Genomic DNA, 24,235 nt, shown 5'->3' with positions numbered 1-24,235 from the left:
AAATCACTCCTCTTTAGACCTGATAATCAGGACTTCAGAGGCCATGCAGAAATTCCTTTTTCATAATAAAGGTGAGGATCACCAAGAGATGTTTTCCAGTTGTTTCAAAGAATTAGCAAGTTAACATTAACAGCTTGCCTAGTAAAGCCTTCAAGTAAGAAAAAAAAAAAATAAACAATCTAACAGAAAGTAAAGATTACAATATCCCTAAGAAACCATAACAAAGCATCAGTCTTATCAACAGATAGTTTATAGGAAACATATTATAAACTGGTGCTACACAAGGAATTCTTGAGCCTAATTCCTGCACAGGTAATTAATTGTCTTTTATTTTCAAAGCCTTTGACAACATATCCACAGTCTCTCACTTATAAGCATACATAGTTTGCTTGCTTGACTTGCCCTGCCTCTGAGATCAGCTTTGATGATTCTCACTTTCAGCTTTCCTATGCTGTTTCCCAAAACTGGGGGAATTGAATGGGATTGCAAAATATTCAAACTACTACTCCAGCCAAGCCATCAAATGCTCTGAAATTCTGGCAAAGTACAACTAGAAAGTAGGAACAGGCAAACTTAGGTCTGACACAATACACAACCTCCTTACAGATCAAAATTTTCAACTCTTACTAGTATTTTTTCTTCTACAAAAAAAATCGTAAAATATTTCTGTTACTGATTATTTTGCTGCAAATCTAATTAAGCACATGCCTTGTGCTAGTCATAAAAGTACACACAGAAAATAAAATAATTAGGGAATGAAATACATAATCATGTCTTCTAATAAAATTTTACTGAGTAATTTTACATCAATGACAGAGAGAATTAGGAGCCTGCCAAGGACTCCTCCTTCCACTACATAACACTCATACTATCTGACTATACCTTAAACAAGTAGCTGATCACATCGAATCAGTATTACTCAGTAGCCTAAAGCAGATACCAAAACATTTCAAGCCTGAGTTAAATCAAATGTTAAAAAAAGAATAGGAGTTGAAGTATAGAAAGAGATTAAAGTAGTTTGGACAGATTGTTGGCAGCTACTCATGCCCTGAAGATAAACTTTTATCTGGCCGTATGTGCAAAACTAAGCTTAGTCATTTATCACTCTCCATAGCAATAGATTTTCAAAGCGTTTTAGTTCCCAGACAGGTAGGTATTATAAGGCTTATTTTCTAAACATAGAGAATTCCAGGATGTGTGAAAAATGTAACTCCTTCAGCCGTATTATTCTGCAGTAGTTGGTTTTATGAAGATATAGAAAGTGACATCAGTCGCACAACTGAATTCCAAACTGACATTTTTTCCTCTAGTTTGATTTTCAAATACCTGAAGTTCCAGAACAGGCTGGGGCTCAGACAATTAAGCTGTTAGTAGATCACTTAGTCCTAACTGTTGTAAATAAATAAATACTGCTTGCATCGCCTTTATTATATTTTTACTTGCAGTGAGTTGGGCATGTTGTATAAATACACAAATGTTCTACTAATAATTGCTTTTTCAGATCTACAAACCTAGACCTTCTAAACAAGTAAAACATACTTGCCAGCACAAAACTCTCTTTCTGTGGAGAAATGCTTAAGGATTCACCCTTTTCAAAGTAAGTCCTTTCTTAAATTAGCAGACTTTGTTTGAAAAAGCACGCTCTGGATTAAGGCTTTACAAGTTTACTCAGAGCTCCTTCCAAGAGCAAATCAAGCTACATGAATGACTTAGCCTGTACTTGCATTGCATTGTTTATGCTAGTAAAACAGTTAAAATTTTTGAAAAATATCACACCTGAGGCAGTTATATTACTACAAAAATGAATTGCTAGAAAGCTTCAAAATAAATAAAATAAAAATTACTTTCTGATTTTGTTCCCACATCTTATTGGTACCATTGTTGTTAAAGTAAAAACTTGAAAATGTGAAAACCCTTAAATACAAATTTTAATGTGAGATTGCTCTTCACAATACAATTCTGAAAAATATAAACATGTTTGCAACTAGTAATTTATGCCTGAGTAAATCCACCATTTTTAAGGAGTTTCATAAGTGAAATCCAAGAAACTGATCTATGCAATGGGGGATGTCCAGTGGGACCCTGACAAGCTGGAACAAAGGGCTGACAACGCCACTTAGGATCTAGCTTAATTTCAGTAAGAGAGTTTTCTGATAGTTTAACAGAGATCTTGCCTGCATCTGCATAACAGCTTTCCACTAAGGTAGTCAGTTGTTTTTAGAATGATGTCTGCTTAAACCATCTTCTGCAGGCAGCTCAGCATAAACATTTCCTTTAATCTGGTGGAAGGCTGATAAATGGGACAAAGCTTCCAAGTTGCTTGTCATCTCTGCCATAAATTATGAGCAAAACCAGGATTCAGCCTTAATCTTCCCCCCACTTCCTTTTAAAATATATATAAAGCAAATATATTATTCCAGAGGTTTTGTTCTTAATAATTTTTTTTGGAAGCCAATGATGATCTTGTTGAAATCCATCTTATATGAGGAGACTCAGGGCAGCAAAGAATTTCACATCTGAGAAGTGATTTCTACCTGCTCCATCCCCCAGGAAGTGATCTTAACTCTAAATTCAAACAGCCATCTAGCTGCTTCCATTCATGAAAGAGAGGAATATCAATGTTACAGACTGTCAAACATGAATAAAGACCCACCTACCTTAGTCCTTAGACTAACTTTGCTAAAAGTCTAGTTAAAAAATCCATGGGAGTCTTAGAAACTAGAGAAACTACATAAATGAACACAATTGGTGTCATTTTATCAGATTATATGAGGGTATCATTCTAGATAAAAGGCAGTGTACTTGACAAAGTAAAACAAACAAACAAACAAAAAACCCCTCACAGTTTTATAAAAATAAGCTTGATTCCCTGAAATTCAGCTTCTCCTATGTAGAGTTTAAACTATCTGAAAAACCCAAAGTGAATTTGGAGGGATGGGTGGGAAATGCAAGGGGAGGAAAAACAAGCACACACCACTGCCTCATTTTTTCAATGATACCACACTTGCATGAAAAGAAGCCAGAACAGTTTTCAGCTGAACTTCATAAACTACCCATTTATAACTCAAACTGCTTCTTTTTAACTGAAGCTATAGGATATTGCAGTACTTCAGACTACATTATTATATAGTGTAAATATTGGAGTTGGAAAACAGTACTTTGCCCCAGAAGAAGCTTACAGGGTAGGTTGGATTTTAAGATTTGCTCAAACTCTTTGCTCTGTTCTTTATAGTTTATACTAACAAGTTATAGTTAAACTGTTTTATTGCACAGAAGATAAAATAAAATTACATACAGAAGATAAACCCATACAAAAAGTAATGTGTTTTACAAAGTACTTAAAGTGCCAGCTATAAATTAAACCATAAATCAGTCAAAACAGCAACATTTAGGAAGAAACAATTACAGATGTAAGTGTTCACTCTTCAGTCAAAAAGCAATTACTGCCATATGCTTGAAGTTTGGGGATTTTTTTCTTGTGGTTTTTGTTTGTTTCTTTGTTTTGCTTTTAAAGAAGTGTAACACCAATATAACTACTTAACCTGCTGCATGCCTATAGAAAGTGCATTTTCAATGTTAAAAATCACATTCCATGTGCAGCATAAATGTATATAAAATAATTTATATCAGAATTCTGGGAAGATTTCGCTCAATTTACTCACTTTACATTATACTCAACGTTTACCTAGTAGGTACACAACTCTTTCAAAGTGCTCACAAGCTTTTTTTTTAATGAATTACAGAAAGTCTATTGTTACAACCTGATACAGTTTTAAAATAAGTAGCTTTATTTTCTAAATAGCAAATTAATGGAGCTTCTTGCAGGAAAAATATAATTGTGAGATTCTAAGAAAGCTGACTGAAATAGATTTACACACTGAAGTAGACTTGCTGAATTTTACTTTCAAAAATGTTTTTCTATACACATTTCTGATCTTCTCCCCCCATCTATATCTTGACAAAGAGCTAGTTTAACTTACATCAGTTGTGGTCCTTCAAGATTTACTGTTCATATATACTCCAGTGAAGACATGGAGGTATCCTGTGCAAATGCATTTCTGGCCTGTATTGTTCATTGACAACCATACCTGTGATCCATCCTTCAACTAATAGTACTACAGAGAAGGGAGACTACAGTGTTTTATAAGCTCACAAACAGAAACCAGGAATTTAGGAATTAACAGGGAGGAAAACATGCTGTAGCGCATATATGCAAAACATGTAATTTAAGAACTTGTTTTGTTCAGGTAAAGGCCTGAGCTGCAGCTGGGCCTGGGCCAAGAACTCCTTTTAGGAAAGCCACAAAGAAGCAGAACAGCACTGAACACTGATCAGTGGTGGGTGCAGGGAGCCTCGTGAATACCTTTCCCACTGTGTGAAATTTGACTACAAGCCAAATGCTTTATTCCATAAATATGACAACCTGGGTGAGCTACAGTGAGCTCTCTCTGCTAAATAGGCTGGCTGTGGGGCGATGATCTTTTACTACTCACAGATCACTGGATGAGCCAAATTTAAGTTTAATATTAATCATTTAGCTTAAGTAAATGGTTTTAAATAGAATTATACGGTCATGTGATTTTTAATATACTGCCTACTTCATGTTAGTAAGCTAAATTTGCTGACATCTTGAACTGTATGTTGTATATTTCCACTCACATTCACTCAACTTGTATGTACTTAATGAACACAAAGAAGCTACAAACCATCACAACCATATGCAAGATAAGGCCTGTTTTTCACTTTACTGAGAACAGAATTTTCTCAGGCAAAACAACGCTTTCAAAGCAAGCATGAAGCTACTGGCTACAAGCATCATGGGCACCTGCACTATAACGCCTGTTTTGCACTTTGCTGAGCATAACAGGATTCATTCAGATAAAAAAAACACCTTCAAGGCAGGCACAAAGTGGATATGGACTGTAAACAATATCTACAGCTAAACAAAACATGGGGCTGTCTGAGGTCAAGGAAAATGATTCAGTGAGAAGCAAGACCCCAGACTCAAATATTACTACTGGACAGAATCATGGTGTGAGAGGCAGGTAAATAGTCTGTAAAGGTATAAAAGCCCAGGCATTTCTATGCTTGTCTGTGACCTCTGCAAAGGCACCCAGCTCAAGCCCACCCTGCTGCTGTACTAGTCCATTAAATTATTTATTTCTGCGAACTCTGATGCCTGAAGAGTTTTCTTGGAGAGACCTGAGATCCCATCCTCATTGTCAATGAATTTCGATGCTTGAGAGCTTGCTTCAAGAGACCTGGGACCAGACTTTGGAGTGAACTGACACCAGGCCCCCTACAAAAGGAGGCAAGGAGGTTGAGATGAAGAATGACAAAACTTTGAAATCCTAGCCAATCAATATAAAGAATTGGGTGTGCACATATAATAATTTGGCCTTAAATATACATAATCCCTTACCTATTTTCCCTTACCCTCTATGTCTCTTAGACACGAACTGCTAATCAAGTCTAGGGCTAAGTTTGGATCCAGACACACCTAAACCACTCTCTGAGGAGTTTACAAAGCAAGGGGCCCCATTCTGAACCTTGTCACTCGATGGGAGTGCCTCTCTCTACCCTTCCACATCTCCTGTCCCATATCATAATCATTCTAAACCAACTCACAGCTGATTTTGCTTGGCATATTTCCTCCATGCAGTAAGTAATAGAGGTAACCTTGCATCCAACTCAAGTCACACTTCTCTTTAAGTGATCTAAACACTGCTCTACAGCAAGCAGGACCCTCACTCACTCCTTCCCAACAACTATTACAAAAGTTTTTCAGTTCAGACCAGTGCATCTAATCAGCATTTGGAAGTCATTAGCAAAACACAGTAACTATACAGTAGTTTCTTCTTCTTTTAGCAGATATATAGCTCTAGTATTTTTCTGTAGGTTGTCAGAAATATTTTTGTCTTCTCTTGCAAATCATCTCTGCAAATTTAGCTTTTTATCTGAAATACAGAACGCTAGTGCCACAGTGAAATAGCAAGTGCCACTAATCCAGGCTTTACCAATATTGCAGCTATTAGCTTCGTGAAATTTAGTGCTGTCTGACAAATATCAGATAGTTCTTGAGGATATGAAGAGAAATGGTAAACATAAAGGAGGGAAGCTCATATGCATTATACTGGGGGCATCCAATGGCAATTTCTAAACTTTAATTTAAAAAGCTATAATTTACAGGGTTCCTATAAAGGAGATGTTTGTTTCTCAAAGATTAACCCTGTCACCATGTGAAGAAAAACAGAGTTAATGAGAAGTACTTTTCTTTCTCTCACTCAAGATTCTTTTTTTGACTGATCAAAAAGGAAGTTTTAAAAAAATAATTTATTTCAGGTTTTTATGTCCTTGTAATATTTTTTTAAAATGTTTTAATCACATACTAGTAGATTCAGATTTCAGTTCTTTTCAATTTAGTAGCTGACATACAGTCAGATTATATGTTTGTTGCAAGATAAAGATTGGTCATAAATAATTTAAAATACTGTCAAGTTATACTAAACAAGTACAGTCTTTTTAATATAAAGTGTTTTAATATTTGCTTCATCCAAACATTTTGTTGTAACAATTTATAAAAATCATCTATTTAGAGGCACATATCTATAAAGGTTGCACACTCGCTGTAAGATTTCTCTTGTTTTACAGTCCAAGCATGCTGTATTTCTTACATATGGACCTTCTCCCATTAATCTGAAGGTGGTAGATCTACCATCAATCTATTTGACCACTTCAAATTCGTCACAATGCACACTCTAAAGGTTTACCACAATCACAAACTTTATCATGTAATCAATCTGAATTATTACAACATACCAGTTTTTTCCGATGTTCTGAGAAACACCATGTCAGATGGGACTCGTTGATTCTGAGGAGAACAGGAAAGAAAAAAATAGTATTTTTTTAAGTAGGAAAAAAAAAAGTGAATTCCAATCCAATGTCCAGTAAGATCTGTCACTGAAAGGTCACACTTGGATTGAAACTCAATTAAAATAGGATTTCTCACAGCACTTTACATTCAACATTTGCAATTCAGAAATCAATATTTTAGAAAAATTATACAATAAGCAGACAACAGCTAATCCTTTCAGATGTTCTTTATAAATGAATTATAAATACCTGAACAACTACAACAGATTTACATTTCCTTGACTGAAAACAATACTTCAAGAATATAAATATCTAATTGAAACATCTTAAATAACTTCACAGAGCAAAACTCTGACACTCAGCATACATAATAGAAGAAACAAAGAAATTTAAAACATGTTGTCTTGGTGCTCAAATTGCAAACATTATGTATATACCAAGTATTCTCTCTCCCAACACACACATACATTCACAGAGAAAACAACAAGTCAGGGAACAGCATTATCCTAGTTCACATATCTATAAACTTTTCCTTTTCAAAGACAAAAATTAATAAAATTTCTTCATCTGTACCTAAGGCATAGAGCCATATGCAGACTCAGGTACATCTGCACACCTGTTCTGCCTACTCCCTTTCAAGCACAAAACTATCTGTATCAAATCATTTTTTGTTGACCACAGAAAAGGCAATTAAGCTTTTGCATATTAAACAAAATGAACAATCCCACTCTCCCATCCACACCCTGTCTGCTACATGACTACCCAAATCCTTGGTTCTCTCATCACTTGTTAACAAGGGATCTACCAGCACCAGTTATACCTTGCCAACAGAATGTTTAAGAATGAAGAACTGAAGGAAGTAAAAATAAACAACATGTCAAAACCTGAAAGAGATACAGGACTGGAAAAAAGGCAACTGACTAAGCCAACAGGGACCAGAGTGAACAGTGGACAGAGCAATGAGAAAAGACACCATATTGAACTGCAGTTTCTTCCATCACATCTTACGTCCAGTATGACAGGTTGTACTGTTTGATACTGAAGCTAAACACAGAGATTCATTTCATTTGCAGACTACCTTTAATCAATTTAGAAACCTCAGTGGATTATTAGCAATGGTTTTACTAGTTTCATGCTAAAATATTTCTCAGTTTACTTGTTAAGAGGATATAACATGGATATTTTTCACATAGAAAGTAACTCTGTTAGAGAATAAATTTCAGGTTTTCCTGTTATACTTGGTTGATATTACTGTGAAAGGCAGTAAATAGCTAAGGATATCTTTTATTTTTTTAAGAGCTCAACTGTCTGAGGGGAAAAGAAAATAAATGTGGCATACACAAACTTCATGCATTTCAGCCTTATAACTTAGCTGAATTTACTCAACACAAAAAGTTAAGAAGCATGTCAGTATATAAGCATTTCAGAGCTACACACTTCCCATTTCACGCTTCAGTTATCATCAAATTGCAAAATTAATACAGAAATAATAATTTAATTGTGGCTCTATTTTGTGCATAAACTACCAGCTATAGAAAACTGTTTAGTTACTTTATTTAGAAGAAACAACAACAAATGTGGGGTCAAGCTATTCTGACAACTTCAAGACATTAAGCAATGGAACATCTCACATACTGAAAGTGGCATAGAACCTCACCTATAAATTTTATAAGGGTAATCCTAGTCATAATACTTTGATTCACCATACCAAAGCAGAAGACACAAATTCTATGGGTTATTATAACAATGTAACTATCAAAGAAAAATTTAATGGGTTTGAAATGATCTTTACATGAAATTCAAGTGTGTTCAGCATGTAGCAGCTCTGAATGTACTTATTTAAACAGTAAGCTAGGTAATAGTCCAGACCACAGCAAACACATTCAAAAAACTCCTAGAAGAATCAACGCAAACACAGAGGGGTATTTTTGTTCATTTGAGTCAAGCCAGTCTGCCATCTCAACATTTAAGAACACAACACTGGTACAAACAGAAAGAAACCTAGCATCCTCAGGCTGGTTTGATTTGAAACCAGACATGTAGTTTCTCATTTTTAACCCTCCACCTTTTAAATTTTTGAAGACAGCACTTCCACTTCATCACTGCATGTCAAACAACAACAACAAAATCTTAGAAGGACATACACTCATAGTCCCTTCCAATAAAACAGGTAAAAATATACAAAGCAGTGTTTTATCTCATGGATATGACAGACACCTAGCATGTGGGACCTTCAAACTAGTATGCCTAACTATCCATAAAAATCAGTTCAGAGAGTGAAAAATGTCACAGTCTCATTTGCAATGGAGAATGTGTATTTATACCAGAAAACAACACTGAAGAAGCTGATGCTTTTCCCCTGCATATAATGCCGTACTCTAACATTTGCCTCAGTTCTTGAGAAGCAATACTCATATAGCAATATTGTATCTGACCACAAAATATCCAGGATACTGCAGGCAAACTTTTCCATTACTCCTAACTTGTTCCATACAGAGGTGCCAGGAAGTGCTACAGGGATGGTACTATATCAAGTAAACAAGACACTTGAAAAACAAGCAAGTTTGGAAACACTGGAAAATATATGCATGTTCTGGTTTACCTAAAAATCCTATGTGGTTGGGAAAAACCCCTATGCATATCTCAAAATTATGCATTTTCATGCATGGATACTTCCTGATTTGCACCAATTGTTGTTTATTTATAAAAGCACAAAGAGCTAAAAATTAATGTGCCTGTCTGTCAACAGTAGTCACCTTCAAAGGGGCTGCTCACCTGCAGCTACAGCTAGTACAGCATTTTTTTGAATCTTGTCTTATAATAGAAAACAATTAAACATGTAATGAAATGTATTATCCATGATTCAACCAGAAATCTTATATTCAGGTTTGGAAAAAAAATGCAGTAAAAACATTAACCTTAATATATATATATATTATTGTGCACCTATTAGAGGAAAGAAAAAAGAGGAAGGGAAAAATGCAGCTTGAAAATTAAATAAATCTATCCTTAAATGACAATAGCAATTAAACAGATATCCAGTCTTCATATAGATTAGCCATACATTTTTGCAGCTTCCCTGCCAGCTCTGACATAAATCCATTATGTAAGTTTCAGGTTACTGGCTTCATGCCTACAAACTTTCAATTACTTGTAAACAAGCAAAAACACTTGACCAACAGCCAAAAATTTTGCAAAAATAGCGGTCAAGTCATCTAGTACTGCATTAAATAGAATTTCTAGTACTAATCCAAATGAGGCATCAGGTTTTTAGAAACGATTGCCAGCTTCCATGGTGAATGCATGTTTCATGTTGGGAAAGTTAAACATTTATTTGGTACTTGCTATCCAATGTTCAAGACTTTAGGCCTGAAAAAAATGAGTAGAATATCTCAAGGTGGAAAGGACCCACAAGGATCATCAAGTCCAATTCCCTGCTCCTTGCAGGACTACCTAAAAATAAACTATTTGATGAAGAGTGTCATCCAGATACTCCTTGAACTCTGACAGGCTCAGTGCTGTGGCCACTTCCCTGGGGAGCCTGTTCCAGTGACCAACCACCTCAGTGAAGAACCTTTTCCTAACATCCAGCCTGTACTTCCCCTGATGCAGCTTCATTCCACTTCCTTGTGTACTGTTGCTGGTCACCAGAGAGAGGAGATCGGCCCCCTTGAGGAAGTGGCAGACCGCAATCAAATTAGTTACGTCATCATTTTCACATTTTAACAGAAAAAAATGGATCTTGATTTGATGTCTTTTTAATGTGTTCCCTGTTTGTTTTGCTTTTCTGTAAAACAACATAAACTCTTCTGTATTAACATATCTGAATGTATCCTTCCATGTAGGGAAAGCCAGAGACTGTCTTGTCAGTACTTTATGCCTCAGGAAAAAAAGAATAGAAGCCAAAAAGACAACAGTATTTATTTATCTCATTTTTCATCAGGATTTCCATATATTGGAAGTGGGCAGAACTGTACTAGAGAAGTATTAGATATCAAAGAACGTTGTCACTATTACTTCTAACACTGGAGAGCAAAGATCCCCCTCCAAAGACATACCTAGTCACTAAAAAAGAGTGACAACGCAGAAACAGATGGCAAGCATGCTACAAAAATCTTTAACACCTCATTATGGAGAAAATTAAGTTCTGTTGTACATTATCACAGACAAACAGCAGCAATATGTCAATCATGTTAGCCCTCTCATGTCATATTTATCAAATTGGAACAAGTTAAAATGACAACACATACAACTTCAAGCATTCAGAAACCCATGAAGAAACTATGTAATCTCAATTACCATGGAGATAAAGCTAGAAATCTTTACTGATATATACTGAAATTTGAATAAGTCATGAAAATGATTTGAATACATTGTTTTGCGTAAGTCTGGGCAGAATTAGAGCTCCAGGAAAGGAGAGCTTCTATTTCTCTCAGTGTTTATCTATGCCACAGACTTAGAGATTCATTTATAGAGATCTAACTATGGCAAGACAATGCTCAACATGAGGTAAATGCTTCCCCAGTTTCTGGGATCTCATGGTGAACTCCATGACATCCAAGAACACCAGCCAGATTGGAAAACTACGCACAAACTCACCTCTACTCCCCTGCAACATAGGCTACAATATTCACTTGAAAAATACCAGTTCTAATAGCCTTGAAATTACTTTTCATTTTTTTTCAGGCTATTATAATGAAATTGTTATTTACATAAGCTGTTTCAGCTCCCAGTCAGTCTTCCGATTCCCCTACAACTGCCCATAGCTACAGACCCTCAGAATTTTGCATTTACTGTCCTTTCTTCTCCAAGGTACTTTTCTCATTTACTAAAATATTCCTTCCCGCTTCTGAGTTATAAAGAGAAGAGGGACTTTCCAGTTGTTTTCTTGCATCTTCATGCTGTGCAATGCTGCATGCTAGCATTAACTGCAATCTTTACAAATACTGAATTAATTTCACTTTACACCTGAGATTAATAAAAAACAATTATGTCCCTTTACAGCTCCAAGAGAAGCTCTCAGTTTTCAATTAAGGCATTACTGTCCACATGTTTAAAAATATTATGATGTATTATTAAATGTTATTAACTACATGTTGTTAATTTAATGTGTTATAAAATTTCATGCCCTTTTCACATCTCCAAAATGTATTCCAAACTGTCAATAAGCTACACGTCAATAAGGTACTGTGTCTAAATAACAGTATCTGAACTCATCAACACATCTCTTCAACTGTGTTTTTTAGGAACACTGTGCACACTTGTGCTCCTATTGGAAACTAAAAATATATCTTAACACAAGCCAAGTAGAACATCTAGGAAGTAGCCTGTCTGCTTGAGGCAGGAGACTGTTTTCCAGCTAACATGAACAAATGTCTTCTAGCTTTTAAAAACAGGCAATATTTTCTTCTGTTCAGGCCTCTTCATGCCCTACTATTGGCACATTACAAATTTTTAAGCTGAAACAATAGATATATTACTTGGAACAAAACTGTTTTAAGCACAGTGCAGTTGCTTAGAGCTGCTTTGAAATTAATCAGGCCTATTAAAAAAAAGGAAAATAATTGAAGGATATTCAAGGCTTAAATATAGAAAAGCCTTTCACTTAAGTTGTTAGTATTTCTGATGCAGTCACTAGTTAACATATGGATCTTTAGCTCAAATGAGCCACTAATTTCACTGCAGAAATGCTGTTGATGCATCTTCCAGTCAAATACAATGTTAACTTGTTCCTTTGCCATTAGAGTGAGCAATTGAACATTTCACTCCTGACTGGTTCTTTGGCTTAACAGTCATACTCTGAAATTGAAAACTGCTTGCTCCAACAAAATACACTTTTAGAACCAGAAAACATTTAATTTCATTAGTCTGAAGGCATTCCCAGCTACGCTGAAAATAAACCAAGCTCTGCTGGCACAGGAGGGAGCTTGAAGCTGAAATACAACATTCAAACAATTATGTGCATCTTACTGAAATACCCAAGTAAAATCTTCATCAAAAGAACTCTAGTAATTATTTCCCTAAATCCTTAAACATTGCTTTTTTTCATTAGAGACTTCAGGTACTCACAATATATGATCTAATAACATTAGTGCTAATCTTGTCTACACTAGTATATGCTGGTCAGACAGGCTCAAAAAGATATTGGGTACAGATAGCAGACAAAAGAGAGAAAAGAAAAAAGCAAGAAACAGTACAAACTACATGAAAATAGATATATTTTAAACTGAGAGCAAGAAACTAAATGAGACTCATCTGTATTGTTCTTTATTTGGACTATAGAAGAAACAGAAAGGAAGGGAAACAGACATTTTCCAAAACAAATAGAAGGGTTTTTTATGTAGGGCTGAAAAAAAGAAAGTAATCTCTATCCAGTAACAATTTGAGTTCTCAAAGTAAAAGGAGTCATTACTAACAAGAAAGAAAAAAAAAAAAAGTATCAGGAGGGCATATTTGCCGAAGGATTTTCTTTTATTATAAAAACATTTACTCCACTACATAGGCACAAAACCACTGAGAAGTTTAGAAAAGTCTAGTCACTGAGTCCAACTAAAGATTCTTCTGCCAAGCTGGCCATACAACACTTCAAAAAAAGCTGCAGATACAAGCCTCAGCTTGAGGTGCCTCATTCCAGCATCTCCAAGGATCAGCTCTCTGATATAAAGCATGATGAGAATCACTTGCTGGCACCCACAAAGTGATTCACCTTTCCAGAATGAATTTAAGTAAAATAGTTTGCTCTGACAAGAAGATTATGTTGACTTCCAAGGTCACAATAACTTCTTAACATCCCAGAAAGCCATCTGAAATAAGCAACACTGCCTTTATTATAATACTAACATAGACAGGAAAAAAGTTCATAGCTCTCACTCACCATTTGCAATCAAACTGTAAAGGTTATTCTCCTTTTAAATATATATATATATATATTTCTGTATTATTTAGTTATATATAATATAATATTATATAACAGAATATATTAATATAAAAATAAAGTTATCCTTGAAGGTTTCAGACATAGAAAAACACTGAGCAACAGAAGGAAGATATCAATAATTAGACAGCTTAGAACACTCACCAGAGCACAAGCCAGAGAATTTAATTCAGTAACTGTATTTCCTTCTACTAGATAAATTTAAACATATACCAACTTGTAAAATAAAAATGCTTACATTCAATTAAGCTTATAATTAATCCAAAAACAGACTTCCTTGAAGATTCTCAAATAAGACTTGAATTAAAATAGTAGCTAGTTAGTACTTCACAGATAAGTACCTCAACATACTTTTCTTTAGAAGATAATTAGCATGTTAATAATTTTTAGTCTCTAAAATATATTTAAAAAGTATCAACCTTTTCCACTATGATGAGGTCTCCAACTTGTATGTCTGAACTCTTAACTTGCACTTTACCTTAAAAAAAAGAAGAAATGTAATCAACTTAGGCAGACATTAATAAAGAGTCACAAGAATATAAATCCAAGAATGCCAGTTAAAGATGTTACTGTTTGGTGAAAATGTTACAATTTATACAAAATGGATCTCTGATGAACACATTAATAAGTAGATTTCATCTATTTGAATAAGTCATTCACTGGTTTAAAAAGTTTACAGTTTTATAACCAGTTAGCTACTGTAGAAGTATCAGAGAAGAAAAAAAAATGTACAGGAGATGCTCAGGTCTCATCCATAGTATCAATAGTGAAGTTTTAAAATTGGAAAAAGGAGTCTTTTACAACTGCTACCAGACAGTGCTGCTATTTCTGACAAATCAAGAGTTGTCAGGCTTACAGTCACGGAGCATTCTCACACGTACGAGTTGTTTGTCACAGCCCTGTTACCAACAGGTAGCTTTGCTGGGCCACAGCAGTTACTCGTGTCATTGGCACTGTCTGACATTTGTTGGCAATTTTAGTGGAAAAGAAGACTCCTGAGTCAGAAGAATGCCTGAAGATTTCATTTTAGAAAAGCAAAATATCAAAAGCTGAAATAGAGCATTTTCATTCTCTAGAGCTGCCCATTCAGTAACTGCTGTGAACAACTCATTCAAAACTATACACAGCACACATACAAATTTAATTTCTGTATGTTCTGTAGTGGTTTAATATTTGTAAGACTTAAGATTTAACATTCTTATTTGAAGGACTGAAAAACTGAGACAGAGAGGTTAAGCTACTTCCCAAAACGAGATATTTTTTATCTCATTAGAATTCAAGAGTTCTAGGCCCAGGTCCTTGGTACAACCCTAGAAACATTTGCTTCCTTGGGTTAAAAACAACAACAAAACCCCCTTATAGACAAATAAGTCATGATGACATAGGAATATCCCTTTCCAAGATATAACAGGTGACAAATTCAGAACCTGTTAACTCAGGATATAAACACATACATATTTACACAGCCTGAGAAGCTGAAACACATACCTATACGAAATATCTTTTCCCATCAGAAACACTATCATGATTCCAAGCAGCAGGTATCTGATCAGCAGGTATTAGATGACAAGTATGTCAAAACATGCTAAGGTGTTAGGGTTCTAAATAAAAATCAGACTGAAGCAAACTGGAATAGGAGACCACCAAAAGCATAGGATGAGTGTCAATCAGTTTGGAGTTTAATCAATAGCATTATAAATACGAGATCTGTCAATGTGCATTATATCATCCCTCAAAGTATAAAACAAAAACTAATATCTGTTCCAAATCCATGAGACCTCCCCATCATAACCCTCAGGTAGTTAACCTCAAAAACTCCTTACACCTACTTACATGTGTATTTACTTTAAGGTAGTTAAGATTCATGTTATGAGCAATTATTTTCAGTACTTGCTCTTTAAAATTGCACTTCATGCAAAAGTAACAGTTGTTTTATATTTCATTTGGTCAACAATGTGTTCCTATAGCTAATTTTTAAATACCTTTTCCATTATATTAGCACTTCTAAAATGTATAATGCCAGAGGAAAATCAGAACTTTTGTCTGGCCTGTCTGCAAAGTTATTTCTGAAAGCCAGTCTTTGTTATTGATAATGATCTTTCACACCAGTTCAATTTTTCACCCTCCCAGCTTCAAATTCAGTCTGACTCCTAACTCTGCCATAACACATTTGTGAGGGCAAAGGGAGTAGCAGAAGACCAAGGTACAAGAAGCTATAGGAAGAAACACTAGCAGTTCTCTACAGGAGTTCCAAGATACCTATGGAAATTAAGTTAGTGTCAATCTCTCAATAACTTTTTTTTTTTTTCAGCTAAAGTAACTAATAATAAAGCTCAACCACTAAAAGAACAGTCTGATACCAAATCAACACACTTAGTCTGCCTAACTACATGAGCCTGTGAATTCTCTTCATAAATTCTCAAGTTTTGACTAGAAGTGAATAGTATATACCAGAAAAACATCATAAGGTTTACTTGCTTTCCAAGTCTGCTAGCTTTACCAAAAGGACAGTATTTCCTATCTTGTTTTCAATTCCTCCACTAGCAATTTTCATCCATTTATCAGTGTGATAATCAAATCAATCAACTGACAAAAATACTAGTACCAGTTGTGTTAAGTCTTAGATCTATGCCACCTACTCAGTCATGTACAACTGAAACTACTGAAAGATAGTAATCAAATGCAACTACTAGCAATTTTACCAACTTAAACAACTGAATTTTCCACAGTGCTGTTCTAACAGCATCTATAGTAAAGATCAAACAACAGTAAGCCTCAGAGGATAAGAGAAGGTAGAACATACATTTGCAACATGATGTAGGGCAGACAAAAAGCAATGACTCCTGGTGCTGAGTACACCAACAGGAGCCCAGACAGCACCTTTGCTTGTACTCAGTGTAGCAATCCTGGAAATCTCACACTGGGTATTGAAGTTTCCTTATCAGACTGTTTTCTAGTTGGTGTAATCTAATACTGCAGAGTACTGTCTTTATTACACACTAACATGTCTTGTTAGAGCATCCTGTATATCCCCACACATAAAGAAGTGGCCTGTGGCATCCAAGCCAATCCTACAATGAGTCTGAATGGCAGGGCATATTCCATTAGAAATTAAATGTTAAAATGTGGCAGTAACTCAAAAAGTGGGTTAAATTTTAAGAAGTCAACAAATAACACTTTCCTTTAGACTAGCAAAAATGAGAATCATTAGATACTATTTCAGAGAACATTAAAATAATGCAATACTACATCTTAGTGAAGATGCACTTAGAAAAAAGACACTGAATTTTATTCACTGCATAAATTATTTTTGCAAACTATTTTTTCTCTAAAAACATCTCCGTAGCTAAACACTCTTCGCCATCTGTGTAATTATAAATAAAAAGTCCAAAGCTGTGAGAAGTAGCTGTGCATCCAGACTTTATAGTCCACCATAGCTCAAGGCTTCCGCCTAAAGCAACATATAGAATTATGCAGAACTGGAATACTGAAATGTGTCTGTAGTAATTCATTATACTCCCAAGATACAGCCTTTTGAAATGAATTGCAATGATTTGAAAAACTAATAAATATCTCATACGTGCTAACCAGTACTGCACATAAAAATTTAAGAAATGAAGTAAACAAAATGTAGGTATATGCTATATCAGAAACGACATCGTATCTTTTTATTAGAAAGTGTCTCTACTACCTGTGTGCAAGCTACTCCTGATAGCATTTTCAGATTCTTTTTAATTTGCTATCACATCTTACTCATGGTACCTTGAGTACTGTCTGAAGCACTGCTTCTAGAGTTGGTAACAAAGCTTGTCTCTAACCCATAAATATAAAACTTTTGAATTGAAGGAGTCAAATACAGACCATATGCCATATGACAGTTTTACCTGGCATCTATTAGCCTGAGTTGTCAGCATAATTAGAGTATACATAATATAATGGGAAGCTGGGTGGGGCAGCAGAGGAAAGCTTAAAGCTACAGTGAGGCCAAAGGGAGGATGCTGATCTTTCAGTGGAAACGTTGTCCTCAGGTCCTTCTTTCAAATTCTGTCTTACAAAAAGTGACTGGAGGTTAGTCTTTAGCCACCAATATAAAACTCTGGAGAGAAGCTTCCTAGCTCCTCTGCATACTATCTCCTTTCTGGCAAAATTGGAAGCCTTCATTATTTCTTATCCAATCTCCTGGATGCTGAAAAAATGTGGAAGAAAACAGTTCCCTGGACATTTCTTCCAGCCTCTTTTTGAATTTTCTTGCATAAAAATTTCATGTTATGTTTCTGCTGTTGCTTACTACTTCCCCTAATCAGCTATATTAAATTGATACAATTTTTTAAAAATATATCTGTTTCAAACGGTCCAAGTATCAGGAATAAAGTTGATGGTAGGTTTGAAATATCACAAGCAATAAAAAACTAATTTTGTACCTCTAGATGCAGAAATAATGATATTTGTTTTAATGCAGTGGCTTTTTAAAGAGCAGAAGGATGACCTGCTCTTGAAGAGGTGAAATTTGAATAAGAGGTTTCAATACAGATTTCAAATAACTGCAAAAGAATAATATTACAATAATCAAGACATTCTGACAAACATCTTACTTTAAAGTTTCAGATAAACTAGGTATGAATGATTAAAAACGACTGCCTCTTGACAGAGACCATTTTGCAACTGTAACAAAGGTCAATTGAGATACAAACTCAGTAATGTGGCATTTTAGGAACAGAGCAGCTCACACTGCATAAACCTAAGTTCAAAAAAATAAACAAAAAACCACCACTATAGCTCTCTAAAACCAACTTATCAGTTCTCTGATTTTAAAGGAAACATAATAGCTTTCACATTTTGCTCTCTTCTTATATATAGCAGTGATTGTTGTTTTCTCAATTTCACACAGTATTGCCATGTATTTTCAACTTCACTACATTCTTAAACACCCTTTAAGGATTGAGCAAAGACATAAGTTTTTCACATTTGAAGCCTGCACAGAATTTTTTTATTAATATATCCTGACATTCATATTTCCTTTTGCTTTGCAAGCTGTAAAGTGAGAGTTCTGCAACCTTTCCAAAAATCATATTAAACATCTGGAGATCAAGTGATAGACGCATGCCTCTTCTGCAACTCACTGTTGTGACTATTATAGTTAATTATTCTTGATATTTTTTCTTCGAAACTTCAGTAATGCTGCATGGGCAAGGCTAACTAGGAAGGGTTTAGGGCAGGACTGCCAACTTCAAGACTGTGAAGGGAAGAAGTTAAAATTGTTTCACAATGTTATTATCTAATTGACTTCTGGCAGCTTAATGAAAGAGATAATGGCCTGTTTATGAACTTGAGGCGATTCTTCTGCAGAAGAGAAGCATTTTTTCATAGTTATACTGAAGTGCAAGAGACAGGGAGCTGCTCCAAAAGTATAATAGTCCCTTAGGGACCTCCCAATCCAGTCCTCCCAAAACAGCATGTACAGGACTGAATTTTTTCCATTCCACTTTCTGCTCTACAAAAGGATACACAAGTGAGGTGCTCTGAAGCAGAAAAAGGCAACTGATCTTCAATAGCAAGATAATTTCAATTCTACCTGCAGATATTCTTTTTCCCTCCAACTTAAACTTGCATACTGACTGAAACTGCCTGTTAAAAGATTTGCAGACATTGATATATAAAAAAAGGAAAGTAGATTTTGCAACAAAACACCTTAACAAAAAGATTAAGACAGCAGAATGCATCATAAACTGAACAACTTAAGAGACTGAGCATCATAATCTATGAAAGCATACAAAAGAGAAGATTCACATGAAAGACATGGAGACAGGTATACTTAATTGACTTGCTCACAAAAAATTCAATACATTTACTGATTTTCATGTTTCAGCATTTGCCACAAAGGGTTGCAAAAGCAGAAACCACTCAAACTTCACATGTAGCAGGTTCACTTTCTTGACAAGTGCAAAGTTACTTACAGCAAATTCACCAAGGGATGACTGAAGACTGAATTTTGCCATGTTACATTACAAATAGAAAATGACGTAAAACTGGATATCTCATGGCTCAGAATTAGTCTGTGGACATAAAGCTGTCCATTGCTGCCTAAGTACAACTAAGTAACACTTAAAACAGATGTCCCATTCTCTCTTGATTACCTGCTCAGAACAGCTCATTATTATTCAAAAAGCTAAGACTTACTGATTAGAACAAATACTTACACCAGGTCTTGAATCACTAAAAAGAAGTTTTAAGTCTTCACAAGTCACTAATGTGAATCTACCATCTTCAAAAACCTGGTACTTCCTACACAGCAACACACAAGTCATAAGACGACATTCACGTTTTATCTGTTTAGGGGTTCCTGAGCCTAAGAATGACTCCACAGAAAGTCAACACTGCTAGGTAGTCAAAGACATCCTGATTTTAATCTATTACAATACTGCATAAAAAGATTTTAAATTACAAATCAGCCTAATCACATTAACTTTATACAAGTAATTAATCACAATTCAAATCCCAGTAGCTTCTCTTGCTACAAATATGTATGTTTCCCTAGAGTAAACAAACAACTGTTATCTTCTATAAATGCTACAGTTCAACCAAGGCCAACACTGTACCTTGCTAACTTTAAGTCTTCCCACTGTCCAATTTGAGCAAAGGCAACCTGCTTAACCTCTCTATGTCAGTTTCTCCATCTTTGAGATGAAAAAAAAAACCAACAAACTATTTCAAATAAAAGATTGTAAAACCTACACAAGTCATAACATCATGGGGCTGTTGGGGGGAGGGTGGGAGAAAAGCAGTGCAGCAGTGCAGTTCCACTCTGAAAAGTGACTCTTAAGAGTAGCATCGATTTTCAGACTTTCAGTTAAATCAGTATCAAGTTTGTTCATTCACAAGTAACAAAGCCTTCTTTCTCCAAGCCATTAACCTGTAGGTTAGTATAGTAAGCCTAACTGAATTTTTCCATTTGAAGAGTACTGCCAATATTAAAAGTTAGGTAGATTATATTGAAAGTTATTTATAAAAATAGTTTGCAGATGTGTAGTACTTCATAAATTTAAACAGATAAATACTTCGATCCTTCTCAAAATCTGCAAAAAATCTTGGTCTAATTTTATCATAGCAGAAAGTCCCATTTTTTGCCTCGAAATGATACCTGTCCATTTCAGAATGCCTTATTATGAAATAATCTTATATTATGACAAAGGTGCAATTTATCATCTATTCATTATTTTATTTGTGTGTTTGTGGCAATTATTAATACAACTTAACTTTGAGAGGGGACTGCAATGTCTTTGTTCTTAAAATTCACCACAAACCAAAACATTCTTAGCTCAATCACACCATAGTCAACATAGGATTCAGAGATCATTGTAAGCAGAGATCTTGAATCTTCTGTAGAATACCATGATCTTAAAAAAAAAAAAAAACCAAAACAAAACCACCACACAAAATAGAAGAGAAAGCAAGTATGAACTCATGATGGCACCAACACCAAAACCTGGAAGTCGAAATAGACATACATGTTTGTGGGTAAAAGCTGATATCCTTTATTAAAAATGTCATTTTTAAAACTTCTTTTGAACATGTCATTGCTCTCTACGTGTCAGTTCCTGATGTAACTGCTTGGCTTTACCTGTATACTATCGTATACTGTTTTTAAATCTCTGTTCTCTATGTAGAAAACAGCTGTGTCAAGGTAACCCAATCCAATTTTAATTTGACAGCTTTCTTATTTCTAGGAGAAGCTACTAAAGGAAAAGTTTCTCAAACACACACAGACCTCATGAAATATTTCATGAGCCGGGAAAGAGGAAATCAGGAGTCTAAAACTTCTACTTAAATGCTGCTTAAATACCTAGAAATTTACCAGAAACTCCAATATTAACTCTAAACAAGTTAAGTGAAAAAAGAAGCACAAAAGGCACAAAACTTAGCTCTTAAAACAGCAAACATCGGTCTTGACTTTTACATCACACTGGTAACTATAAACAATACATGTGCTTCCAGAACTAAGAATTTCAGATTACTGACACTACTGTGAGTAAGACAGGATTGTACCACCTGTTTCAAAGGTAAGTGTTCAGTGGCCTACCATAACAGATCTAAAAAATGAATAAACCAACTAGCAGGTTAAATTACAACTTGGAAAGAAAAGCCACTAAGAGTCAGTTTCTTTACAGATTGTATTAAAGTCTGTAAAGATCTGGAGGCCAGCAATGCAACCACTTGTATTAAACAAATGCTAGCTGTCCCATTTGCAAATTTCCACAGTGGTATGTTTAAATGTTGATTAAACCATTTGAGGCTGACAAGGAAGGCAAGAACCAAAGGCAAATACACCCTACAGTTGCTCCCTTCTGTATGCAAACTCCAGAAAACAATGCAAGTCTCCGTAAAGTGAGGAAGCAGTGGAAATTCCTTTCAGCTGCTAGGTTATGTCATCCCTACTGAGGCTGCTGCCTGTTTATTTACCTTCCAATTACTTTTAAAAATATTCAGACAGAACATACTTGGTGTTACCTTACAACCTTTTAATCCATTTTTCTGGAGAGAAAATTATCCAGAGCTAGTCCAAGAGTTTAGTTTCTAATTAAAACTCCCAGATCTAGTGAGGTTACTCTTCCCACTGACTCTCAGAAGATACACGCGAATATATAGTAAAAAGTGCAGTGAAATGGACGTTGGGAATTAGTGAACAGAACTGACACTTGGCACAATGTATGCCATATACCCTAACTGCTTGAGATGCTAGCTCACATTCCTTAACCTCCCACTTTCTAGAACTTCTATGCCAAGGAAAATCTTTAACAGAGACTTTCTAGAATATTGTAGCAAAATAACTTTGAAGAGTAATAGTGAGGTCATATTGTTTTGTAAGGTTATTCATTACAGTTTGACTTGATAATAAGTTATTCATCATTTTTTGGCACCTTTCTGTATTGCAGTCTGCTGTGAATCTAAACAGTAAGATGTGTTAAGCAACATAAAAGTGGAGAGGAGCGCATAGTTTTTTTTCTTATGCCTACACTTAAAATTTACAATATTCTACCAAATTTAATTGTCACTTCACAGCTGAAGTGCTTCATTTCCTTAAAAGTCTTCATGAAAACTGTCAAAGGTTTTGAGTCCACAAAAAGTCTGTGATTTCTCCTATTAATTATTTCTGGAAAGAAAACTGGCTGTTCCAACTGCATGATCATATAGATTTAAAATTATTGGCAAAAATTGAAATCAATATTTTTGATACTGAAGATGTCTCACAATACATATCCCTTTTCTTAAGTACAAATATATCCAACAAGTCTGAAAGGCTCTAGTGAACTTTAATTAGATCGTATTTCTTAGTTACTGATCCCTTATTTCCTGTATACACTTGATACATCGCTGACAGTGTTACTGAGTTCCTGTTCAGTATCAATTTCAGAGGAGAACTGCACTTTGAAGTAATAGTACTCAACAGCAGAATGTTTCAGAAATATATACAAGTATATACATACACCTTTGCTTTCCTAACGAAAAGATTTTCAATACTTTGTAAACAGATCAGGTTTAACAGTCATATTTATCTGAGGGAAATCAAGCACTTCACTTAGTTCAGTATCAGCTTCATTTTGATTAGTACAGCTTAATACTATAGCAATGTCTTTGAACTGAAAATCTGTAATGTAGAAATAAGAAAAAAATGAAATATTTTAATGTCTTGCTAACCTCGTACTGTCAGCTTGCTATATAACTGTGAGTTCATTTCCTTGTCTCTCTTGTAACGTCGAAATTCATCAACAGCTTCCCGTACCACCGTGACCGTCAAAACAAATCCCTGTTAAAGATATAATTATGCAATTCAGAATTCTCAAATTGCTAGAATAGAAATACATGAGTAGGAACACTAGACAGGGTAAGAACAAGTGCTTAGAACATTTAGGTTTTTTCCCCCTCATTTGGATTTTAGCGTTTTCTTCAATATTAAAATAATATCTTGGTTTAGTCCAAAAAAAAAAAAAAAAAAGTAAAATCATACTATTACATTGTACAAATCTAATTAAAATAACTACATCTCCAAATATACATGATTTAATTTGAAATTTGAAAAATTAAAATGCTTTGGACAGACTTTATAGTTCAATAAGCATATTTCCTGATCTCCTGCAAATTTTAGGGTTTTACCAAAAATATTTCAGAAGTCTCCAATTCTGAGTTCACTGCCTTTTTCCTAACAGACAGAAATGAAATGGTAAGTGGATGGCTAGTTTAATTAATTTTGCCATCTTAAATGTATTTATTTATCAATACATCACAAATATTAAGAAAGAAAAATGGGGCTTGTTCTTAAAAACCAAGTATCTAAATGCTTTGGCTGCTACTTTCACAGGGTAGTGCCACTTGCAACTTCTGCTGCAAGCGCAGAGTGTGCTGCATGCAACCAAGATGGTCTCTGGCAACAAA

General features: G+C 34.9%; 1 protein-coding gene across 8 annotated transcripts in view; it reads right to left on the bottom strand.

The window, feature by feature from the left end:
* ATP9B (ATPase phospholipid transporting 9B (putative)) overlaps positions 1–24,235 on the bottom strand; it is a 167,107-nt gene that overhangs the window by 109,544 nt on the left and 33,328 nt on the right. For all 8 annotated transcript variants that reach the window (XM_080339199.1, XM_080339205.1, XM_080339204.1 and 5 more), the window contains 3 exons: positions 23,501–23,609; positions 14,227–14,285; positions 6,820–6,871 (listed from right to left, as the gene is read on the bottom strand). In XM_080339199.1, the coding sequence (XP_080195325.1) occupies positions 6,820–6,871; positions 14,227–14,285; positions 23,501–23,609 (220 nt within the window). The remainder of the gene's footprint in view (positions 1–6,819; positions 6,872–14,226; positions 14,286–23,500; positions 23,610–24,235) is intronic.

This window comes from Nesoenas mayeri (genome assembly GCF_963082525.1).
Source record: "Nesoenas mayeri genome assembly, chromosome: 2".
NCBI classification, from domain to species: Eukaryota; Metazoa; Chordata; class Aves; order Columbiformes; family Columbidae; genus Nesoenas; species Nesoenas mayeri.
This window is presented reverse-complemented; position numbering and strand designations above follow the sequence as displayed.